This window comes from Passer domesticus, chromosome 10 (genome assembly GCF_036417665.1).
Source record: "Passer domesticus isolate bPasDom1 chromosome 10, bPasDom1.hap1, whole genome shotgun sequence".
Taxonomy (NCBI): domain Eukaryota; kingdom Metazoa; phylum Chordata; class Aves; order Passeriformes; family Passeridae; genus Passer; species Passer domesticus.
Genome location: NC_087483.1, coordinates 13,340,910 through 13,361,764, shown reverse-complemented (window position 1 = coordinate 13,361,764; position 20,855 = coordinate 13,340,910). Strand labels below are relative to the sequence as shown.

At 41.7% G+C, this 20,855-nt stretch overlaps 2 protein-coding genes across 6 annotated transcripts in view; one reads left to right on the top strand and one right to left on the bottom strand.

Moving 5' to 3' along the window:
• The window catches only part of MYO1B (myosin IB), a 134,318-nt gene extending 129,879 nt beyond the window's left edge, over positions 1–4,439 (bottom strand). For 2 of the 5 annotated variants that reach the window (XM_064433861.1, XM_064433862.1), the window contains exon 1: positions 4,288–4,436. In XM_064433861.1, the coding sequence (XP_064289931.1) occupies positions 4,288–4,401 (114 nt within the window). In that variant the 5' untranslated portion in view covers positions 4,402–4,436. Of the gene's footprint in view, positions 1–4,287 lie in introns of all 5 variants that reach the window. The other 3 variants (XM_064433860.1, XM_064433867.1, XM_064433864.1) reach the window with 3 other exon arrangements.
• Positions 4,440–7,678: 3,239 nt separating this feature from the next.
• Positions 7,679–20,855, top strand: part of STAT4 (signal transducer and activator of transcription 4) — a 40,332-nt gene continuing 27,155 nt past the window's right edge. Inside the window, exons 1-3 of the mRNA XM_064433870.1 lie at positions 7,679–7,805; positions 10,074–10,202; positions 11,689–11,833. Of these exons, the coding sequence (XP_064289940.1) occupies positions 10,075–10,202; positions 11,689–11,833 (273 nt within the window). The 5' untranslated portion in view covers positions 7,679–7,805; position 10,074. The remainder of the gene's footprint in view (positions 7,806–10,073; positions 10,203–11,688; positions 11,834–20,855) is intronic.

Genomic DNA, 20,855 nt, shown 5'->3' with positions numbered 1-20,855 from the left:
CCCAGGGCACAGACTCCACAGCCACCTCTCCCAGCAATGGCTAGCAGGCTGGGCAAAACCCCTCAGCTGCCTGTTTTATTTCTAGGACAAAATACTAGAAAACACTTCAACCTTCAAAACTATCTCTCCTTTTTGCCTCACTCAGCACCCTGCACCTCCCAGCGCTGTGACTGCGCCACGCGTGCAAATACGGCATTCTCAGTAAAAAGCACCTTAAAAAACAGCAGAGGGTTTGTAAAGCAAAGTTTGAAAAAAAAATACCACAAGAGTTTAACTGAGAACCTCTTGCTCAGTTCTCAGGAGTTCAGAGAACCCAGTGGTTTCTTTTTTGACAAAAGATAGTTCTAGTGGTGCAAATTATCTGCACTCCTGTAGTGTTGGTTTGTGACTTCTCAGGTCACAAGTAGGTCACAAACCTTCACTCAGCAGTTTGCAAAACTACTCAGAGTAAGATGTTTTTAGAAGATAACTGTACCTTCCTTGGTATGGAAAGAACTAAACAAATGAGGACTGGAAAAATGATAATAATTCAAAAGCTTTGCCTCATTATTTTGACTGCAAATGATAACTACTGTGGCAGCACTCCACAATGCATTTGTGATTCATTTTTCCCCCAGAGAGGTTAGGCAATTCTCAGATTTTTTCCAAGAGGTTTAAAAGGCCATAAAAAAACCCCTTGGTCTAGATGGCCTCACCACCAAGGCTGTCTGTCTGAAAATGTCACTTGCAGATCCTCACCAGGTTGATGCTGGGGACCCTGAACTACAGGAGAGGAGGAAAATTGAGATCAGAGATTTCTACTCATGTTGGTTTTAGAACCAATTATAAAATGTTACAGAGAAGAATTACCTAGTCTGTGTTTAAAGCATGGAGAGTTGTAACAAATACATGTCATAAGTCATAGAAGTGTCAAAGGACATCAGGAAATAAGGGATTTATGGTTTATATTTTAACATAGTACCACCATTTTCATATTTTGGCTGTATTTACATTACTAGACACAGGGTGGAAGAGGAAAAACCCTGGTTCAATTCCTGTTACCCAGTGGGAATCCAACAGCAGACTGCTTTCTGGGATGCTCCCCTGCACACAAAGGCCTGACAAGGACAGATGCAGAAACACTCCAGCAGTTCCTTCCTGTGACCCATCCACCCAACAGGGCCACGTGCACAGAGCAAGGCAAGGCAGGAGCTGGTTGTCTACCACAAGGCAACAGCAACACAAACCTCATATTTAATTCAAGACAAGATCCTAAATGGACTTAAAATGGGATCTGGGTAGCATTTAGGAGCCAAGCTGAGGAGCACATCCCTGGAATTTCTGTGCAGTGTTTCACACACCCTGAATTTGTGGGTGTCCAAGTGATGCCACTCAGTTGTGCTGCCCACACCCAGGTTTTTTCAGAGCCTGCTGCCCACTTCAGCCCCAGCCCTGTTCTGATTTGGGACTCACCAATTTGGGAGTCTCAGCATGCTCTAACCCAGAGCACATCTCAAATACAACACGCTCCAGTCTCAGGGAGGATTTCCTGCTGCAAACGTCACCCTTCCCTTCAAATTCATGCACTGCATTGCAAATAAATCATTAAGTCAGTATTTAAAGCACTCAGCAGGACTCCATTTCCCAACCAGACTGAATGAACCCAGACACATTCTGTCTTTTCCTCTCCCAGCAGACTCCTGCAGTCCTGAAACTGCAGAGGGAGGATGCATTTTCTCCCACAGCTGAAGCTATGCCACTTCACTCAGATCAGGAATGAAAGCATCATTATGCCCAAAGACAAAGGCCCTCAGCTTTTCCTAGGAAGATAACTGGGCTTTGATTCCTTCTGCTTGTGTCAAACGTCATAACTTCTTCCTGTTAAGCACAAAATCCTTGGATTCTGATGCTGGACTGTCTGAATGGCCAGGCAGCAGTGAATGAGCAAATGGTCTCCTTGAATCTCAAATCTGTTTCTCCAGGAGAAATAGAAGAACACCCATTCCACTCTACAGGAGCCTCATGACCAGAGCAGTTTCAGGGGCAGTGCAAGACAAGAACTTGATAACCACAAACTGACGAAATAATTGAGCTTTTGTTTTACTCATGTCCTTTTGTGGCCACAAGCTCCTTTCCTATGTACTGGCATTTCACCTCATGTTAGCCAGCCATAGAAATCGCTCTCCTTATGAAAGCAAGGGAACAATATGAGTATTGCTTGCATCAACAGAACAACTTGCAACATTAAATTTCTACATACAGTCTCAGTTATTTTTGTCACCCCAATTGTCTCCCAGTGAAAACAAACCAATTTTTGTTTCTGCTATGAGCTGATTGGACTAAAAATTGCTTTACCTGAAAAATTTGAAACATCCTACAAAAAGCCACTAGGAAATTCAGACATTTTCAAAATAAATAAAGGATGGGTACACTCATCCATAATGCTGCTCCTTCCCTGCTGCCACAGGAATTGCACTGAACAGGGAATATGCCAGCTTGCAGCTAAATTTCCCACCACAAGGTTCCTTATCTATGACACACTGAGAGACTGAAATGCAAGGAAAAAGAAGCAGGTTTACAGAAATAAAATAAAATCTCATCTGACCTGGGTTTTTTATAGGAGGCTGGACCAGAACAGAAGAATCCAATCAAATACCACTTCTTGTGCAACCCAGAAGGAACACACTGAGTCCATAACAGGTGTGGCATTGCCATCCTGCTGGTGATATCCAACAATACAATTACAACCAACTGCACAACTGTTTCAGATTTGTTGGTCTTATTGCCTAGCCAAGCAAAAAGCTGACATTACTTCTGAAGATGTGTGTTTTGTTATACAAACAATACCAAAATAAGGAGTTTCAGAGAAGAACATAAATCAATAAGTCCTCTTGGTACCATCAGAGTTAAAATCTGTAACTTGGGTACATAATATTTTAAGTATTATCAAGCAGAGATGATGAGATTTCAGTTTAATTGCCCCCTTTGTGAAAATACATTATTAAATTAATTAACCAAGTTGTCTTCTCAGTCCACAATACACTACTAATTTTGAAATTATTGATCTTTGCATTTGGAAGCCATCGTTTGGCATCAAACTGGTTTTTGCAATTAGCATTCACTAGCAGGCTTAATAAAACTCAAGGACTCCTCTAAGAGAATACAAAATGAAAAAAAATTCCTAAGTATGCTCAGAAATCACCATTATGCATGGTCATCTTGACCCCAGGCAAGGAAGGCAGTAAGAACTCCAACAACTATTGACAGCACAAATCCCAAGTGAGCTTACTATGAAAAAATTCTCTTTTCTTGTCCAGCCAACACTGCCCTATTTACTAACCAAATTACCAGCAAGGGTCTTCATTTTACCCTGCAAGCTCTGCCTCACAGGTACATATATAAAACCTCACAGCATTCACCAACTAACACTGATTTTGTATTCCTTTCTCACACCCTAATTTGGAAACCACTCATCTTAAAGTCTTCAAGATCTGCACAAACCAGAAGTAATCATTACCAATTGTCAGGGAAGCTGTTATATAAGAGAAAAGCTTCCTGAGCTCCCACAGACCACACGGAGTGAAAAAGCCTGTTAAGGTAACACTACCAGCATTCCTAACAATTTACATAATCACAACCAAAAAAGGAAACCTGACTCTAGAGTAATTCAGGAACAGAAAAATTCAAATTTGTATTATATCATTCAGGAAGTGGACAGGTTAAATCAATCAAGATTTCAAGAAAGAAAACTGCTGAAAAAATGATGACTAGAATAAGGCAAATTTTACATTCTGCACATACAATATTTCATTTTTACTACAAGGTAATTAATACAAGGCCCCCAGAGTTTCTCTCTTTCTCCTGCCTCTTCCAAATTGCTGTCTTCATTCTCACATTTTTCTACGCTTCCTTCATTTCTCTGCACCCATCCTTTCCATAAACAATGGCAGATTGCCACTCTGGTGGAATTGAGGCCTTTGATGTAATTTCTTCCTACCTTAATTTTGTCAGTGTAGAAGTTTGTATGGTGACTGTAGGACCCCAAGTGGCATTGGCCTTAACTTCCACAAGATGCACAGGCTTCTTTCTCTTGAAGAAAAAAAATCTCACTAGAACTATACAAATTTTTTGAGAATAAACACCTCCAAGTCTTCCCAGGATACACATTGAAGCACCCAGTACAAAATTGCAAACATGACATCAAGAGGTAAATTGATAAAAAAGGAATGCATCAAAACAACAGACCTGTTGTTCAAAGACAATAAAAGATGAAAAGTCCTACTGTCCCAGCTCAACAGAACCTCTCACCTGCTGTGAACTGGTGTAGAAGATCGTCTTCCCAGTGGTAGGGATGGGTGTGGACCCTCCATTATGGCTTGGACAGCAAAAAGGACAGAAATCCTCTACCTTCAGGTCACTCATTCTGACCTGCTCATGCACTGCCAAATGGTCACTCTACCTACACCTATCAAAAAAAGAAAGGACAGAGACAGCAGTATCAAAAGGTTAAATTGCCCTGAAAGCAGAAACCTTAGCCCAAGTTAGCAGGAGAAAACATCAGTTTCTATAATTCCTTATTTCTCATTATTCTCCATGTAGCAAGTCAACTTTTTTCTAGTTGATGTCACATTGAATTTGGGCAAGATAGGTATCTTTATATAGATCTGCACATATAGTTCACTCATTACTGGAAGGAGGAAAGTAGTAAGTATTTCAGAAATTAGGAACAACCAAACAGCCAAAACCCTTTTTTCCTAGGCATTATTTTAGCTACATACAAACACAGAAATAAGAGTTCTTCCCAGCAATCATAAAAAGATTATTATAACACTTAACTTTAGGTCAACTCTGCTGTTCCTTGTTGGAATGATAATAGAGGCATGACCGCCACCAAAGAAGGCTTCAAACATCTGCCCATACAGAACACCACCATACTACTTCAGAAGGCTGCAAGCATCTGCCTTTTCTTGTTCTTCAGCCCAACCTTTTATCCCCTCCTGTTGATGCACTGCACCTGTGTGCCCTCTGCTCCCTGTGGTGGTTGGTCAGTGCCCCTGGGCACTCCATGGCTCGTTACCTTCAATATCAGTCACCTGCTCTGCACAGCTGGACCCTGGAGGTGTTGAACGGGGGATGAGGCTCAGCTGCAGCCCCACTCCCAGTTACCACAAACTGTGTGCCTACAACAATTCCTGCCTTTTTTTTTTTCCAAACAGGGGACAGTAAGGGATGTGACCTGCACACAAAACTACTGATTTATGCTGTGCTGACTAGAAGGAACTACACTGTCAGCAGGACAGCTTCTCACAATTACAGTGTTTACTCGCCTCACTGAGACCAGAAGTCCATGTTCTGAATGCACGAAAAAAAGCTATGGACAGTTCAAATACAAGACATAACACATGTAGAGCATGTACAAGCTGAATGTCTCCTTTATGTAAAAGACAGATGACACATACTCTAATTACAGGTTAGTCAAGGAGTATAATGACTAGAGGCCAAACATGAGAGATGGTAATCTTGATTACAGGTTGGTCAGAGAGATCAAAGTAATAAATTGGCTCAGTGTTCCTAGAAAAAACTTTGTGAACTTTTGATGAGATTACTATGTCCTGAATTCCTTCTCCATCATTTGAGACCTTTTCTTCCCTTAAACAGCCCATACAATGTAGACACTTGCTTTGTGTTCTCTGCTCTGACCAGTGCTGGAGCACCGATGAGATGGAATGAAACATTACACAGTGAAGATTAACTTTGACCCATCAAACTCAACAGTGGTTTTAACCTTTCCTGGCCTGCCTATCTGTACTCAGTGAGCTCCTCCAATGAGTGTAAGCCACAATTCCTTGCCCCTAAACTTCTCCTTTAGCCCAGGCACTGCCCCCTTCACAGCCTCCTCGTGTGCTAGACCAGCAGCACCCACCACACGCCTCAAGCCATCTCTTGCAGGATCCTATCCACACAGATCTCCTCCAGAGCTTACCTGAACTGACCTAGACCGTTTCTTTCCTACCTCACTCCTGCTCCACAGCAGTTTCCCTCACACCTCCAAGCACCACCACATCCTTCACAGTGTGCTAACACGCCCCTGACCCTTGTCCAAGAGCACAGAGCTGAGCTATGCTTCAGGCTCAGAAGGGAATTCTTAGCCCTCCCCACCCTGACAGCTCTGCTGCTCCACACCTTCCTCTCCCACCCGTGGTCCTCAAACAGCCCCCCTCAGTCTGTCCCTGCATGCCTCAGGCCTTTTCACACCCAGCCACACATCAATGCCTTTGACAATCCAATTCTAATGCCCTTGGACCACAATCCTCTTTACTCCTCTCTCCCAAAGTGCCCTTCCCTTCCTCTTTTCCCAGTGAGCTTCTGCAAAGCCCCAGATGTCCCCGACTCACTGCAACATCACAAGTGACTCCATCCATTTTCCTGCAGCCCTTGCTGTGAGGATCATACCCCTGTTCTGTTGCCTCCACAGCCGTGGCTCACATCCAGCATCCTGCACCCCCAACAGCTGGCTCCACAGCTGGCCTCCATCCCAGCCACCGACCTGCCTTCACTGCCCTACCTGCCAGGAAGTGGGGGGAGAAAGGAGGGAAGAAGGGAACAGCAACTCTCTTCCCAGAAACTGATTTCCAAACCTCAGATGAAGAATGACCTCTGATTACTCTGGATTTTGAGATCACTGAGCTGAACTTCTAGGTTATGGCCTCCTGAAGCAAGCCTGAACAGATACTTCCATCAGATAACAGGAAACATTGTGTTGTCTTAATATCAACCACTCCACCATTCAGATAATTTTCTAGCTTAAGCGGAGAAACAGCAAGCAAAAAGGGGATTGAAAACCTGTTGCTATCTTGTTTTGTTGCAATGGTATGAACTACCTGTCTTCTCATCATTACAGACAGCAGTTGCTTAAGGATGCTCAGAAAATGAGTGCTTAATGTAAAAAGAAAAATAAATAGTTACCAATATTTATTTAAAAGAAATACAGTGCAATAGTTCCCCCTACTGACAGCACAAAATCACATTACTAACCAAAGTTATTTCCTGGGTGGTCCTCAAATTACTAATTCGCTGCCCTGATGTGGTCCACAAAAGCTAACCAGCCTCCTATGCTTGCTGAACCCTAAACGACAGAGGGCAGGTCTGAGCAGAGATGGAGTCTTAAACTGCACCAGGGGATGTTCAGCTTGAACATCAGGAAGAATTTTTTCATGGAAAGGGTGGCTAAGCATCGGAATGGACTGCCCGAGGAAGTGGTGGAGTTCCTGGAGGTGTTGAATAAAACAATCGACTGTGGGTCTTACGTTGATATGGCCATGTTTAGCCAAATTTAGGCTCGATGTTCAGCCAAATTTAGACTCTGTGTTCTTGGAGGTGTGGTCCAACCTATATGATTCTAAGTCACAAGAGTTTGGGGAGTTTGCTCCGTGGCGCAACTCGTCCAAGAACTGCCCTTTGCCTTCTCACTGAGCAGAGCTCGGGCCCTGGGGACACCGGTGCCTCCGCGGCTTTTGGGGGAGCGGCACAACCCTGAGTCCCCAGGGATGCCATTGTCCCCCAGCGCGGCGGGACCCAGCCCTGTGCCCTGACAGCACGAACGCGAAAGATTTCGGTGTTTTTCACCTTCCTGAAGGCAAGCACCTTCCTCCAGGCTCTGAGCTTTGCCCAGGCACCTGTGGCTGGGCTCCAGCGACAGGCAGGGCCGAGCCGCGGGCTGACGCACAGGAAGGCGCCGGGGCCGGGGGCGGGCAGGGCCGCTTAAAGCCCGCGGGGAGGCGGCGGCACGGCGGCGGCGGAGATCGGCCCGACCCGACCCGGCACAGGCAAGGGCGGCGGGGACGCGGGGACAGCGCTCCGAGCGCGACGGGACGGGACCCGGGATGGGATGGATGGGATGGGAACCGGGACGGGATGGGATGGATGGGATGGGACCCGGGACGGGATGGGATGGGATGGATGGGATGGGACCCGGGACGGGATGCGCACCGGTCCCCGGACGGGCGGGGCCGATGGGAGCGGGCTCCCCGGCAAACCCGGGGCTGCTCCGCGCTGCCCGGAGCGCGGCTGGACTCGGCTCCATCCCCGCTCCTTGCCGGCCGCCTTACAGGGCGGTCAGGACAGGACAGCTTGCACTTGAGACCAGGATGCTCAGAGCCCCATCCTGCCTGGCCCCGAGCACCTCCTGCGATGGGGAGTCTGCATCTCTGGGCAGACTGCTCCCACCCTCGCAGTAAAGAATTTTTTTTAATGTCTAATCGCAACCTAGTCTTTCATTTTGAGACTATTCCCCCCGTCCTCTCTTGTAGGCAGTGCTGCCCCATCTTTCCTGAAAGCTTTCTTTCAGTTCCCTTCAGGGGGCATTCACGATGAGCTACAAGTGCTCAAACTTCTCAGCTGTCCCTGCAAAACCTTTTGTGCAAAGGGAACATGGGTTGTAAGAGCACATCACAAAAATCCCAGGGACAAACGCTACCCATGTGCTTTGCAACAGTTTATGCATGTGAGCATCCCTGCAACTTACATGGCCGGCCTAAGGGGGCTGCAGGCTGGACAAATTCTTGCCTATTTTTTATTTTAAACCTTAGATTAAAATATTAAATTTCCTCACTAACCTTATTAGGATATCATAATCACCAGAATTCACTAGCATTTACAATAAAAACTCCCACTGAAAGTAACAGACTTTAAAATCTGATTTTTTTTTTTTCCTGAGTGTGAGTTCAGAGAAAAAAAAAAAGTTAAAGTCCGATTCAGTGATCCTAGAGGTCCCTTCCAAACTTTAACAATTCTGTGATTTTATTCTCTAAGTTATTAATGCATTATGATTTGATTTTTGATTGCACGTATCACTAGAAATAAGGTTTGGGATTCTTTGTAACTGTCAATACAGCAACACGGTGAAACACTCCTGTGCCTAACCCCTCCTCAGCAATTTAAAGAAACAAAGTAAATATTCAGGCAATACTTTTTTCCTTTCAGAATGGAAGTAATAGAGAGGAGGGAAAAGTCACTGGGCACATTTCCACTGACGTTATATACAGTTTCTTCATACTACACACAGAATCATCCTATCAGCTTTCCCTGAGAAACTAAAACCTGTCACTTTTACTTTTGCATGAGTAAGTGCTCAGGACACCATTAAACCCTCAGATACTACTTTTTTTTTCCTTTCTTCTGACTTTAAAAATGCATAATGAAATACTACAGCATTAAAATATGATATCTTTATATGAAACTGTTGACATTCTGAAACTACAATTCAGAACTGGAAATAGAAAAGCTGCATATGAAAAGGTCAGCTTTCTACAAAAATGTTCATTTTGATGGAATCTTGTCTTTTTCTTCAGGAAAAGGTTCTATCAAAAATGTTACAACAGATCCATATTTTGTTGGCCCCCTTCAGTCTTTAGCCCTGAATATATTTTGTGTCTTTTGTTAAGAAGAAATGGAAGATTACCTCTTGCTTGGGGGATCAGAATGTTGGCAGAGCTCACTGATCTCAGCCCTAGGACTGAGATCCCAGGGCACATCAAATATTATTCTATGGTAATTTAAAGTAGAGATGTACTAGATTTAGGTTGTAAAGCACTACTGTCCTAACAGAAAATGTGGGGCCTTAGGAACAGCACAGTAACACACAACCATGATGACTTCAGGAAAAATTTGAGTGGCATGAATTCACCAAGAAGAGAGCAAAATCATTGCTATCCACTACCCTTCAACATGAATAGTTCTACCTGGATTTGAAGACTACTATCCTAAACTTCTTCCCTTGATGAGAGATGGTGTATAAATGCACTTTTGCCACTTTATAAGCGTCATAAAGTATCTCCAAAAATTTACATAAAGGAAGGGAATTGACAGAGATGCCCATTCAAGTGTTAGACCCAAAACTTCTTTAATGGTCTTGTTCACTTTTCTCCCTCTTCCCTTTAACTAACTAAATTTACTCAAGTACCACCTGTTTTGAAAGACAGAATAAAATGTCAAAATATATAAGAGCTACAATGAAAACAACTGATTTATGCAGTCTGGATTAGTAATTCATATTCATTTTTCAGTTGTAAACGTTTCATTCCTTTCTTTTGTAGTATGTCCCAATGGAGTCAAGTTCAACAACTGGAAATAAAGTTTTTGGAGCAGGTGGACCAGTTCTATGACGACAACTTCCCCATGGAAATCCGGCACCTGCTAGCACAATGGATAGAAAGCCAGGACTGGTAGGATTTCATTCATTCTGTCTCCTGTTATTTCAATCACCAACAATTATTTTGTTTGCTGGCAGGCTTTAGGGTGCTCATTTACAAACTGAGCAGGTATCTACACTCCAGTAGTACTATTTCACTAGTTATGGATTTAGCTATTTAAACTTAGGGAATATTGGGAGGTGAAGTTTCACATTTGAACTTACGCCTAAACAAAATCCAATAAAAATTGATTTTAAAAAAAATAGAAGTTAATTTTTAATGGAAATGTTATACATTTACCTCTTGCAGCATAAAATTATTCTCTTGTCCAAAATTGCACTTAAAGCTGGATAATTCTGGGTAACAAGCCAGCTGTTTACAGGAAGTGTTCTCTAGGAGGTCCATTTATGCACAAATTTGGATTCAATTCACTTGAGAGTTACCTTAAGAAGATTCCAAACTAAATGCAAAAAAAAAAAAAATATTAGTCATACCAGAAAGAGACATCTCAATTTTTCAAGCTAAATCCACAGGACTATTGGAGGACTATTGTGGAAGGGGGGAAAAACTGCTAAGGAATAGAATCTTTCTTTGTGGTTTATGGCTCCATCTTTTTGGGGCTGTGGCAACATGGATAACATTAAAATCTCCTTTTTGCCAGACATGGAGTTAGCAGGCATATCACAAACAGGCACCTGCTATTTGTGAGGAAAGGAGAGAGGCTATCTCATGGACAAGGATGCCGTGCTGTCCAAACTTTCCTCCTCAGTTTTGCTCACTAATGCCATTGCCCTGCACTTACCAAGCTGTACCACGAACAGCAGAACCAGTAAATCCTGGCTTTGTCTGTGTCCTGTGTCCCCTACATACCCTTGACCAGTAGCCTCAGAGTCCTCCTGTATCCCCAAATAGTTTGGCTGGGGGAAGGCTCAGCTGGTTCCTGGTGTGAAGTGATGTATCTTCTGCCTGACCATCTGGCTGCTGCCTCCTGGAGCAAGTTATTGCTGCTGTTCCCCTCAGTGGAGGTGCTAATTTGGATTCCTTTCTTCTACCAACCTGCCAGATTGCCATGAAATTTGTAAGAATTTTATCTTTTGGACTTCAAGCCTGTTGCCAACTTTGTCTGAAACTGGGCAGCAAATTCAGAAATTATATCTGTGTGACTGAGTGAGACGGACAGTTTGCTTAAGCCCCATTTCCTCTGACATGTGAGCTGGAAGTATTTAAATATTCACTGGACCAGAGACTAGAAAACCCTGGTTGTCTCCTCTGGCTGACTCTACTGTCTGTGCAAATACCTCACCCTCTTTTTATGCATATCTGTAGGAATATTAAAAAACCTCACAAAATCATAAAAATCATTATTCACAAGCTCCAACTATATGCAAGTCACCATATACTTAAAGTCTTTTTTTGCTGCCTAGATTTCTGAATAGATTATAATTTTCTGTACTGCTAGATTGACACATCATACAGCACTTTAAATGTGCATTGTTGTTGTTGTTCATTGACTCTTTAGGGAGGCTGCAGCCAACAATGAAGCCATGGCCATGATCCTTTTACAGAATTTGATAATACAGGTGGACGAGCAGCTGGACCGGGTGTCGCAGGAGAAGAATCTGCTCTTGATCCACAACCTGAAGAGAGTCAGGAAGCTGCTGCAGGTGGGTCATTACTCCAGATGCCAAGCTGCACTGCACACTCTCACTGGTCTCTGGAGGCAGTGCTCGAGCTCTGTGGAGTGCAGTTTGTTCCACTGCCCGGCTCAGAGCTGCCCTGACTGCCACAGACTCCGAGCAGCTCTGGGAAAACTGAGCCCCCAACAAGATAATTCAAAATAACCATTCCACTGTCTTTCTGTGGAACAGTAATTCCTGTTTCAATGCATGCAGCTTGGATACAAATGCTGTGACTTCTTAGCTCTGTGTTTCACTGAGCTCTTACAAATAACATTGTACAGTGTTTATAGATGCTCATGTTTATTACAAATGTAATTACCACCTCTCAGACACCTACAGATATTTAACTATGGAATAAAATACATGCTTGGGGCTTAAGGCAGCACCATGAAAAAGGAACCTCTGTAAATCATTAGCATGCTTGCTGTTTTATGCTTTTCTGGAATTATTTGTTATGAATTACTTAAAGGATTTACCGTTAGGCTTCTGCAAAATGATATTTATTTTGATTGGCTGAATGTTTCTCTAATAATTATCTAAGGGAAGGATTCTCAGAGTTCCACTTGATTAGTCACCTACTTCCTGACATCTATCTGTCTTCTGCATAAAGCAGATATGCCATGGAGTTTAATGAAAGTTTGGGGGTTTTTCTCTTCTTTGATGGTGTTTTCCATAAGTACTTAAATGATAATTACATTGCTTGCCAAACATTTTCTTTATTTGAGACATATGTACATACACACACACTGGTCTGGAAAATCTTAGCATGACTTCATCAATCACTTTGTTCTCTTCATGGCTGTCTCTTTCTACTCTTTATCCCTAACGGTGGCCTCTTAAAAATACAACACTGTTTCCATTGCTATGGAAAAATATGACACTATTTTCATCCTATGCTGTGCAAGCAGCCTCCTGTAATTTAAAAATATAGTCACTTCTTGTTTCTTTTCTGGTTTTTGGAGCAGCACTTTTCATAATTTCAGTACTCTTCAAACACCAAATTTACTCAGCTGCAGAAATCCTGTTGTATCTGTAATGATCTTGGCACATTTTACCACAAAGCTGTACCACCTTATTAGAGGATTCTTCCACAGGAGAAGATGTGTGGAAAGAGCATTTCATGCCAAGCAGTTACACTGGTGTATTCCTGCCTTAAAAGACAATGCATTTATGATTGTACCTGAACAGGCAGAAGGACTAGAACATATTTACATACAAGCTCTACAAAATTAAAGCCTCTCATTGTTCCTTCTACTCCTTGTCCCGTTTATTTTAGTCTAATTTTTTTGCAAAATTTGAAGCATCAGCTCTGTGTGCTCTGCCAAATTGGGCACACCAAGCCAAGCAATCAGGCCTTGGGTGAACTCATTTGAGTTCATGTAATAATCAGTATGGAAATGGCCTGAATGAAAAGGCTTTCTTTCAAGTCCTGTCATATTTGGAAATTATATCATTGTGTACTTCAGGAAGAGCACAAAGCAAAGGAGGCTTATTCCAGAAAGGCAAGAGGAGGGGAGCTTCAAGTGATTTGTGATTAAATGGTTTCTCAGGTGCTAGGGTCTGAGTCACAATTCCAGAACAAGCCAAAATGCTCAGGCATCCCCATTACAGCTGAACAGTGCTATGAACTCCTTGAGAGCACATGTATGATATTGGAATTATTTATATTGCTTATAAAACAGGATCAGAATCTTGAGCATTGCAGTAGAATGTTTCTTAGTGAGAAAAAAAACCAAAGCAGCAGCTCACCCCATCACTAGTAAAGTTGACATTTCTTCATTGCATCAAGACAGCACATAACCTGAATTTAAACAAAAAGCTATCAAAATACACATGTAAACCACCAAAAACTGGATGGCACTTTCACTGTTGGAGCTTTTCCTGATTTTGAACACTATCACCCACAGTCTATATTTTAACCTCCAAAATAATTAGAATAGGCTGGAGTAGCTTTAGGTTCTTGCAATGCGTGATGACAACCTATTATTGGATAAGAAAAATAATTTATACTGTCTTAAGAAATCTGTGACACCAGAATCTTTGATTTTTGTGTAAAACACTATGTTACAACATATAAGGTATAGGACATAGAGGATAAATGCATTTTCAGCCAAAGTATGGGCTGCATGTTCTGTAGAGCTGCACAGGCAGTCTCCTGCTGCAGCTGTTAAAATTATTTCTTTCACTGATTAGGTAAGTACATCAGTAAAGAAATGCTATAGTAGCTGAAATCAGCTGACAGCCTATCCTTGTTATCAACTGTCAAGTGAGATTAATGGACTGAATGTGACACATAGCATGGACAGTATGTTCTGTAATGTTCCTAACTTTGAGTATACAAATTATCTAATTATGGGTCTAATCTTTCGTTAATGCATCACTGGTTGCATTTTATTGCTAAATATATTATAAGGTTGGAAACGGGCATTTGGCTTCCCAGCCACAGCTGGAAGCCCTTGCAGATACCTAAACCTTGCAATCTGAGCTAGTTTGTGACAGGTTTGTGAGACAACACCAGAAAAATGTGACTGATGTACAGAGCAGGATGCCATGGTCCTTTTTGTCCCAGCACACCACCTAGGGAATGGGAGGCTGGAATGCTACACTGTGAAACTAACGAGGTTTTTCAGTGACTGATGAAAGAAAGACTGGGTTCCTAAACAGGGGAGGAAGCTGCTTTTGTAAACATCTTTTCCTATCTGATGACTCTGTGAACAGTGTTGGTTTGACTTTCTCTGAAGGTTAGTTTCCATGAGCCCACCTTTATCTCTGCTTCGCTCTCTAGTGCAAGCACTTCTTTGAAATTTCACAGTTCCCTCCTCTTCCTTCCCCTCTGAACCACACACAGATGCACAGACCCCTGTGCATCGTGCACACACACAAAGCTGTCCAACCACAATACAAGATCTGAGTACAATGTTTGTTCATTATTTTGAGCCAAACTGTGTTACCCTGTTGAGTAATACTTGACAAAATAGATAATGCTGGAAACCAGCACTTATCACTATATACACAGCATAGTGTGTTGAGCTGTGGTAAAGGCTCCTCAACACTATGACAATAGCAATAATAAAGAAAAATTCAATTAGAGAGCACACAAAAGCTATTCAAAAGCAACCTGCAGTCCTTGACAAAACACAAATGGAGAGACTAACACTTAATCAGAAATATAACTGGATGGTTAGTGAAAGGCAGCCTTAGAAGAGGAAGCAATGCACACTTCATAAGTGGCTTTTGCAGCTGTTTTCTAGACAGACAAGGACTCCTTAGGATCAAGATTCCCAGTGCTTTTCCTGAATCTGGAGAGTGTTATTTCTAGGAGACTCCAACACCACAGCCAAGCACACCTCACTTAAAAGATTTCACTGAGATTTTTGTTATAAAATTGAGTAAATCTTCTATTCAGACTGTTTACTGAAACATCTCTACATAAATATGTTAGTTGTTTTGTGAAAATAAGAAGGAAAATAGTGAAAGAAAAGAGAATTTGCCTGTCTCCGTTGCAATACAGAGTTCTGGGCAATCTTGGGGGTTGAGCAGGGCAAAGAGCAGAAGTCCTGGCAGGAAGGTGGGTCTGCTTGGCACCCCTGCTTTTAGAACACAGGGACCATCCCTGTTCTCTCAACATCAGAGAATTAACAATGGAGTGTGGCATTCCTGCTTAGACTGCTTACATTTCCAAAATTATCTGCAGGCAAAAAGAAACACTGAATAGTGTTTCAGGAAATATGTAATTTGAAACAAGTTATAAGCACTTGAAAATAGTGTTAAGAAACTTAGCTAAGCAGCTGTGGTCACTGCTAGCTCTCTGTAATTCACTTCTCTAGTTCTTGCTTTCATTGAAACGTCTCTTCTTCCTGACATTAATCTGCTATGAATGCACATACTGTATTAAAATCAGGGTCAGCATTTTAGGTTAAAATCCTTCCTATTTACTTCCTACATTATTATTACTTCTCAAGTCAGTAAATTGGATTCATTTTTATAGCAGAGCAGCCTTTTGTTGCTGTGCTCTTAGAAAGTGACAGAACAGCACAGTCACTTTCTAAGATTAAATTCTCTGTCCCTCTTCATAGAGAGCTCCTGCTCCCCCCAGCAGCAGTCTTGGAAAGGGAAGAGGGAGAAAATGTTCAGAGGCAGTGGGGGAAACTATGCTTTTCTCCTTAAAATCTAGATGGAGAAAAGCAAAGCAGATTAGTCACAAGGAGATGGTTTGTGCTGTTGTTATGACAACAAAATGTAAAGGGCAGATGTTAAGCTTGGAAGAGCTGCCTAGCACTTCTAGGAACCAAATTGCAGATGTAGGAGTCTGCATGACCTTGGTCTGTGGATGATTACATCCCAGTCTTCAGAAGGAACGTTTCTACATGACAGTGTCACATACGTGTGACACCTGTCCCTGATGTAAGCACCAGTGCCACACACCAATGCTCAGAGACCCTCATGGAGGACAGGCACTGTCCACATTCTAAAATCCTGGGTTGGGAGACAGCAGCCAGGCTGCCAAGGGCAGGGGAGGCTCAGAGGAGCCTGGGAATCAGAGATGTGCCCCCGTGTCCCACTGCTCCATTTAGGAATGATGCTGGTGGCAACTGCCTGTTCTGCTCTGGGATGTCCTTCCCCACACACACTCCAAGCTGGAAAGCTGGAGCACTCCTCTTGCTGGACAAGAAGTAGCTCCGTGGAATGCAGCCTGGCCCAAGTGTGGTTCAGATGAGCTCTCAGGAGGAGCCTCTGTCTGTGCTGTGCTCTGTGACAGGTGCAGGACAAACTCATCAGGAAAAAAGCAGAAATTCCCAGAATCATCCTACTCATAACTGAAGCCCTTATTTATACTCTAGTCTCAAGATAACTTCTGAAAGCAATCCCTTCTCATTAATGGCAACATGCATCTGTGTCACTTCTCTATTTATGGTATTCAGGGTGAAATCTGATTACATAAATTTTCCTTTATAGAAGTGAAATAACAGATTTCAAGAATAAGAAGGGCTGCTCTGCTCATTTACAATTGAAGCCCGAATTAATGAGTATACTGTGTGCTCTGGGGAACAATTTGCTGTAAATTATGTATATTCATGAAATTCATTTAATTCTCACAGCAGATTCTCCAGTATTGGTGAACTTTACCAACTCACCAGCCCTGCTAGAGCCTGAGATGAGGGGAGGGAGGGTAATGGGATTATGCCTGAGTGAGCAGGTCTGTGGGCACACACACCATTAACACCTCAGGGTCTGTTTACAAAGGGAGAGGTCAGGCAGAAGCACCAGATCTGCTGATTTATACCAACCAGTTATACAAAAACAAGCTTTTGGAAGTTAGAGTAAGTAGTTGGGAAATAGTTCTTTAGTTACATTACTTTATCCTACACAGTTCTGGCTGTTTTTATGGAAAGGTCTGGAATAGTTCTGAAAGTATCTTCTGTCATCTGAAACAACATATATTAAGGCACTTTTTTTTTTCTACAAATACATCTTTACACGATGCTACTTAAAACAGTAACCCAGCAGAGCATTCCTGATTCTGTGTCATGTTCCTGGTTATACTGCCCAGTTTGTTTCCATCTTCGATGAGCACCCCTGTGCTTCTTCAGAGAGAACTAAGTGAACAAATAAAGGTTCCTTTGTTCAAGTGACAGTTTACAAAACCTCTGTACCAGAAAGGAACATACATGAGGAATGCAAGGAACAATCCTAAGATTATTCATTCCAGTACATCAAAGAAAGTGGATAAAATAGCATTAGATCCGAAACAGGACATTCCAGTTGGTGCTCGACAAACAATTCTAATGAGCCCTGTGCTGAGAAACAGTTGCAAAGAGTGGAAACAGCCATTGATGTTTTAGTTGCAGTTTCCTGTTAAAGCTTACAAAAGAGTGAGAATGGAACAAAATAGGGAAAGTTCCTAATAAAACACAGAAGATCCATTTCAAAATGTTATTTACACTTATTTAGCACTTGTGTAGCCTGCCAGATCAACAACTCAACACAGTAAAGGAGGACGTGTTTTGAACCAGCGTGTCCTGCTGTCTAACACAATTCAGGTTGTACTCGACTGCTCCCAGTAAGTTTTTCAGTACAACCATTAAAGCTGTTTACAGAAAATTTTGGCGTGCAAATGGGAAACCCCGCACAGAAGTCTGTTTGCTGAAGCAGCTAGGTGTCTGCTCCTAGCAACTGCAGCCTGGTGACTGCAGCTAATAAAGGTTTTTAAAATTATTGATACAAGGCTGAAAAAGGTTACTTGGTACAAGTAAAATACTTTGGGGTTTCTAGTTATTATTTAAAGAAAGAAAAAAAAAGTTTATAAACCTTTCAGTTTGGTTTTGTAGAATGAAAAAGAGTTAACTTGCAGACAGAAGTAAAAATACAAGCAAACTAAATAACCTCTTGTGGGCTTTGTTCATTCTGAAGTATTAAGAGCCCAGTTGCAGTTGAACATCAGCCTGAGAGATTAGTTAATAATACTCAGGTCTTTGTGCCCAGAGGAAGAGGGGGATGTGGAGATCAGTCCTCTCTGTCCTCTAATGTTTTACTCTTTTTCATACGGTATTTATTTTACCCTTTTTCATGGTATTTTTATTTACTTTCAAATAAATGTCATTTAAACAAGTTATTTATTCTCAAATAAATATCAAATAAGAGGCATCACTACATTATTTACCCCTCTCTGTCTATACAGTTCTGCTGTCTGATGATGATTTCCACAGAAAAATGTATTTTCTGTAGCTTTATCTCACCCTACCTGCACAGAAATCTGCTGTTTCTGTAGGTTATTCCTTGGGTGGTTTTAGTGTCTGCTGGGAGGGACTCAGCAGTGGAACTTGAGGGGTGGAGAAAAAAACCTCTGCCTTCACAGCTCATTCACTGTGCTTTTACAGCTTTGCCTATTGCAATTTAGTTGCACATGCCCCCAGAAAAAATTATGATCATCTGGAAGTTATGCATCACACGCTATGAGAAAACTACAAGACTACAAAGCTGTGTATTAGCACTTCCCACACATCATAGGAGTTTTCTAAAACAATGAGGTTGTCTTTAAGTTCTCTCACATATTTTGAGAGGGGGAAGGAGAAATCTAAAAATAAAAGTACAAGAGCAGTCTAAATAGTGTCACAGGTACTTCCTCTTAAAGACCTAGATAAAACAGAGGCATCTTTCTAGTAGAATATTTTTAGTAAGAATTCTGCCTGTTTAAGTACAAGCTTTCAAAAAATTACCAAGCACTTAACCTCTATCAGGCTAACACAAGGACCAACTCTTTCTTTGTATTCTGCTGTTGTCTTCATTAGACTTTCTGCCTGGATGCATAAACAGAGGTAGAAAACAAATCAAGGTGAAGTGTTATTTGTCATATTTGAAGGTGAAAACGGGAAATATGTATGTACAGCTATGCCTTCCCACCCACACATTCGAGATACACAGCTAAACCAAACCTTTCTTTCTTTTAAAAAATAAAATGATAGACAAAAGGGGTTTTTCTCCCTGTTTTTGATTTTATGAAAGATGAGATATTTGCTTATCCAGAAAGATGCTGAGTATCAGACTTTGTAAAATAATCATAAGTAAGCAATAGGGAAGGAAATGTATTTTTGCTTGACTTTGTCTTGCTGTTTCCTATTTCTCCTCCCTTCCATCAGCTTCTTTAAATATTCATTGAGTATGAACAAACACTTCAATGGTCATACTAAATAACCCTTCCACACCTCCAAGCAAAGCTCCTATTGTATACAATTAAGAAGCTCAAGAAGGGCTTTTACTAGCAGAAATGAGAATAAAAACAGCTGATGGTTTTAGAGTTAAAAAAAAGAAAAGAAAAATAAAGAAAAGAAAAAGGAGAAAAGAAGAGAAAGCCTGACCAAATTCTGAAGCAATTTTCAGAACTGGAAAGCACCAAAACCTACTCGAGTCCATTTTTAGGTCATCTTGAAAACACAGAGATAATCAGGTAAACCCCTGACTGACTTTCTAAGGCTTTCATAGCACATCCTTCTACATTACAAGTCGAGACCAACTAACACCTAATCCCTGCTTTCACCACTGAAAACAGAGCCAGTTGCTCACGTAGTGCACATCCAGTATTCACTGATAAATGTGTACAGTGTACAGAGCCCTTTGACACAAGGACAGCAGTCAGTGTTAGTGTGGCTGGGAGTGATCCACTTTGTGATGGAGCTGCCCACAGGAAAATCAGCTAAAATATTGACATTTTAAAAATGGGAGGAAAAGAAGAGTAAGAGAATGACTCTGGTCTAGATTTCTTCATTTCTGTCAGAGCAAGCAGATACTAAAACTTAAACATGTTTGGTGTTCTTTTTGAGAGCACATGTATTTTAAAATGTCATAATATGTATTTTAAAGTTTATCCATGACCTTGCAGCTTACTGAATCTAAGCTTGCATTTCCCCAGCCACCGTTTCATGTACCTTTAACATACTCCAAAGAGTTCAAGCTGTTCTAAAATTTGGCTAAAGGGCATAAACTCTGCATGCTATAACGTACAAACTGTTTTTGCAGAAATGCCTCTTTGTTTTTCTCCAAGATCTAGTAAGATACTGTCACAACAGATGTCCCTGGAGTGGAAAGAGTGCATGCCGGGTGGCAGTAGGAAGGTTTTCTCCAAGGAAATGTCATCAGCATTCTCAGAAAATTGTCACCTGTTCAGAATGAAAGTTCAAGTTCCCCCTTTTTGCTTAAATTTAGCACCATGCTGGTAGTTCTTGAGAAGAATCCAGTCCAAATAAGATAATTTGTTGTTTGTTGTAATTCATGGCATGGAAAGACCTCACTGGAACAGAAGAGAGGAGAAAGAAAACTTCTAAGAACAACAAAATTACAGTAATATTAGCAGACATTTTGATTTGAAAGAAGAAAAGCGAATCTTCAATTTCTCTGTGTTGGTATTTGTCAAAGGACAAATATAAATTTTCTCCTTACACATTGAAACTTATTAATACGATTTTACATATCTAAAGAATCCACACTTTTCTTCCTCTTCTGGCTGCTAGTG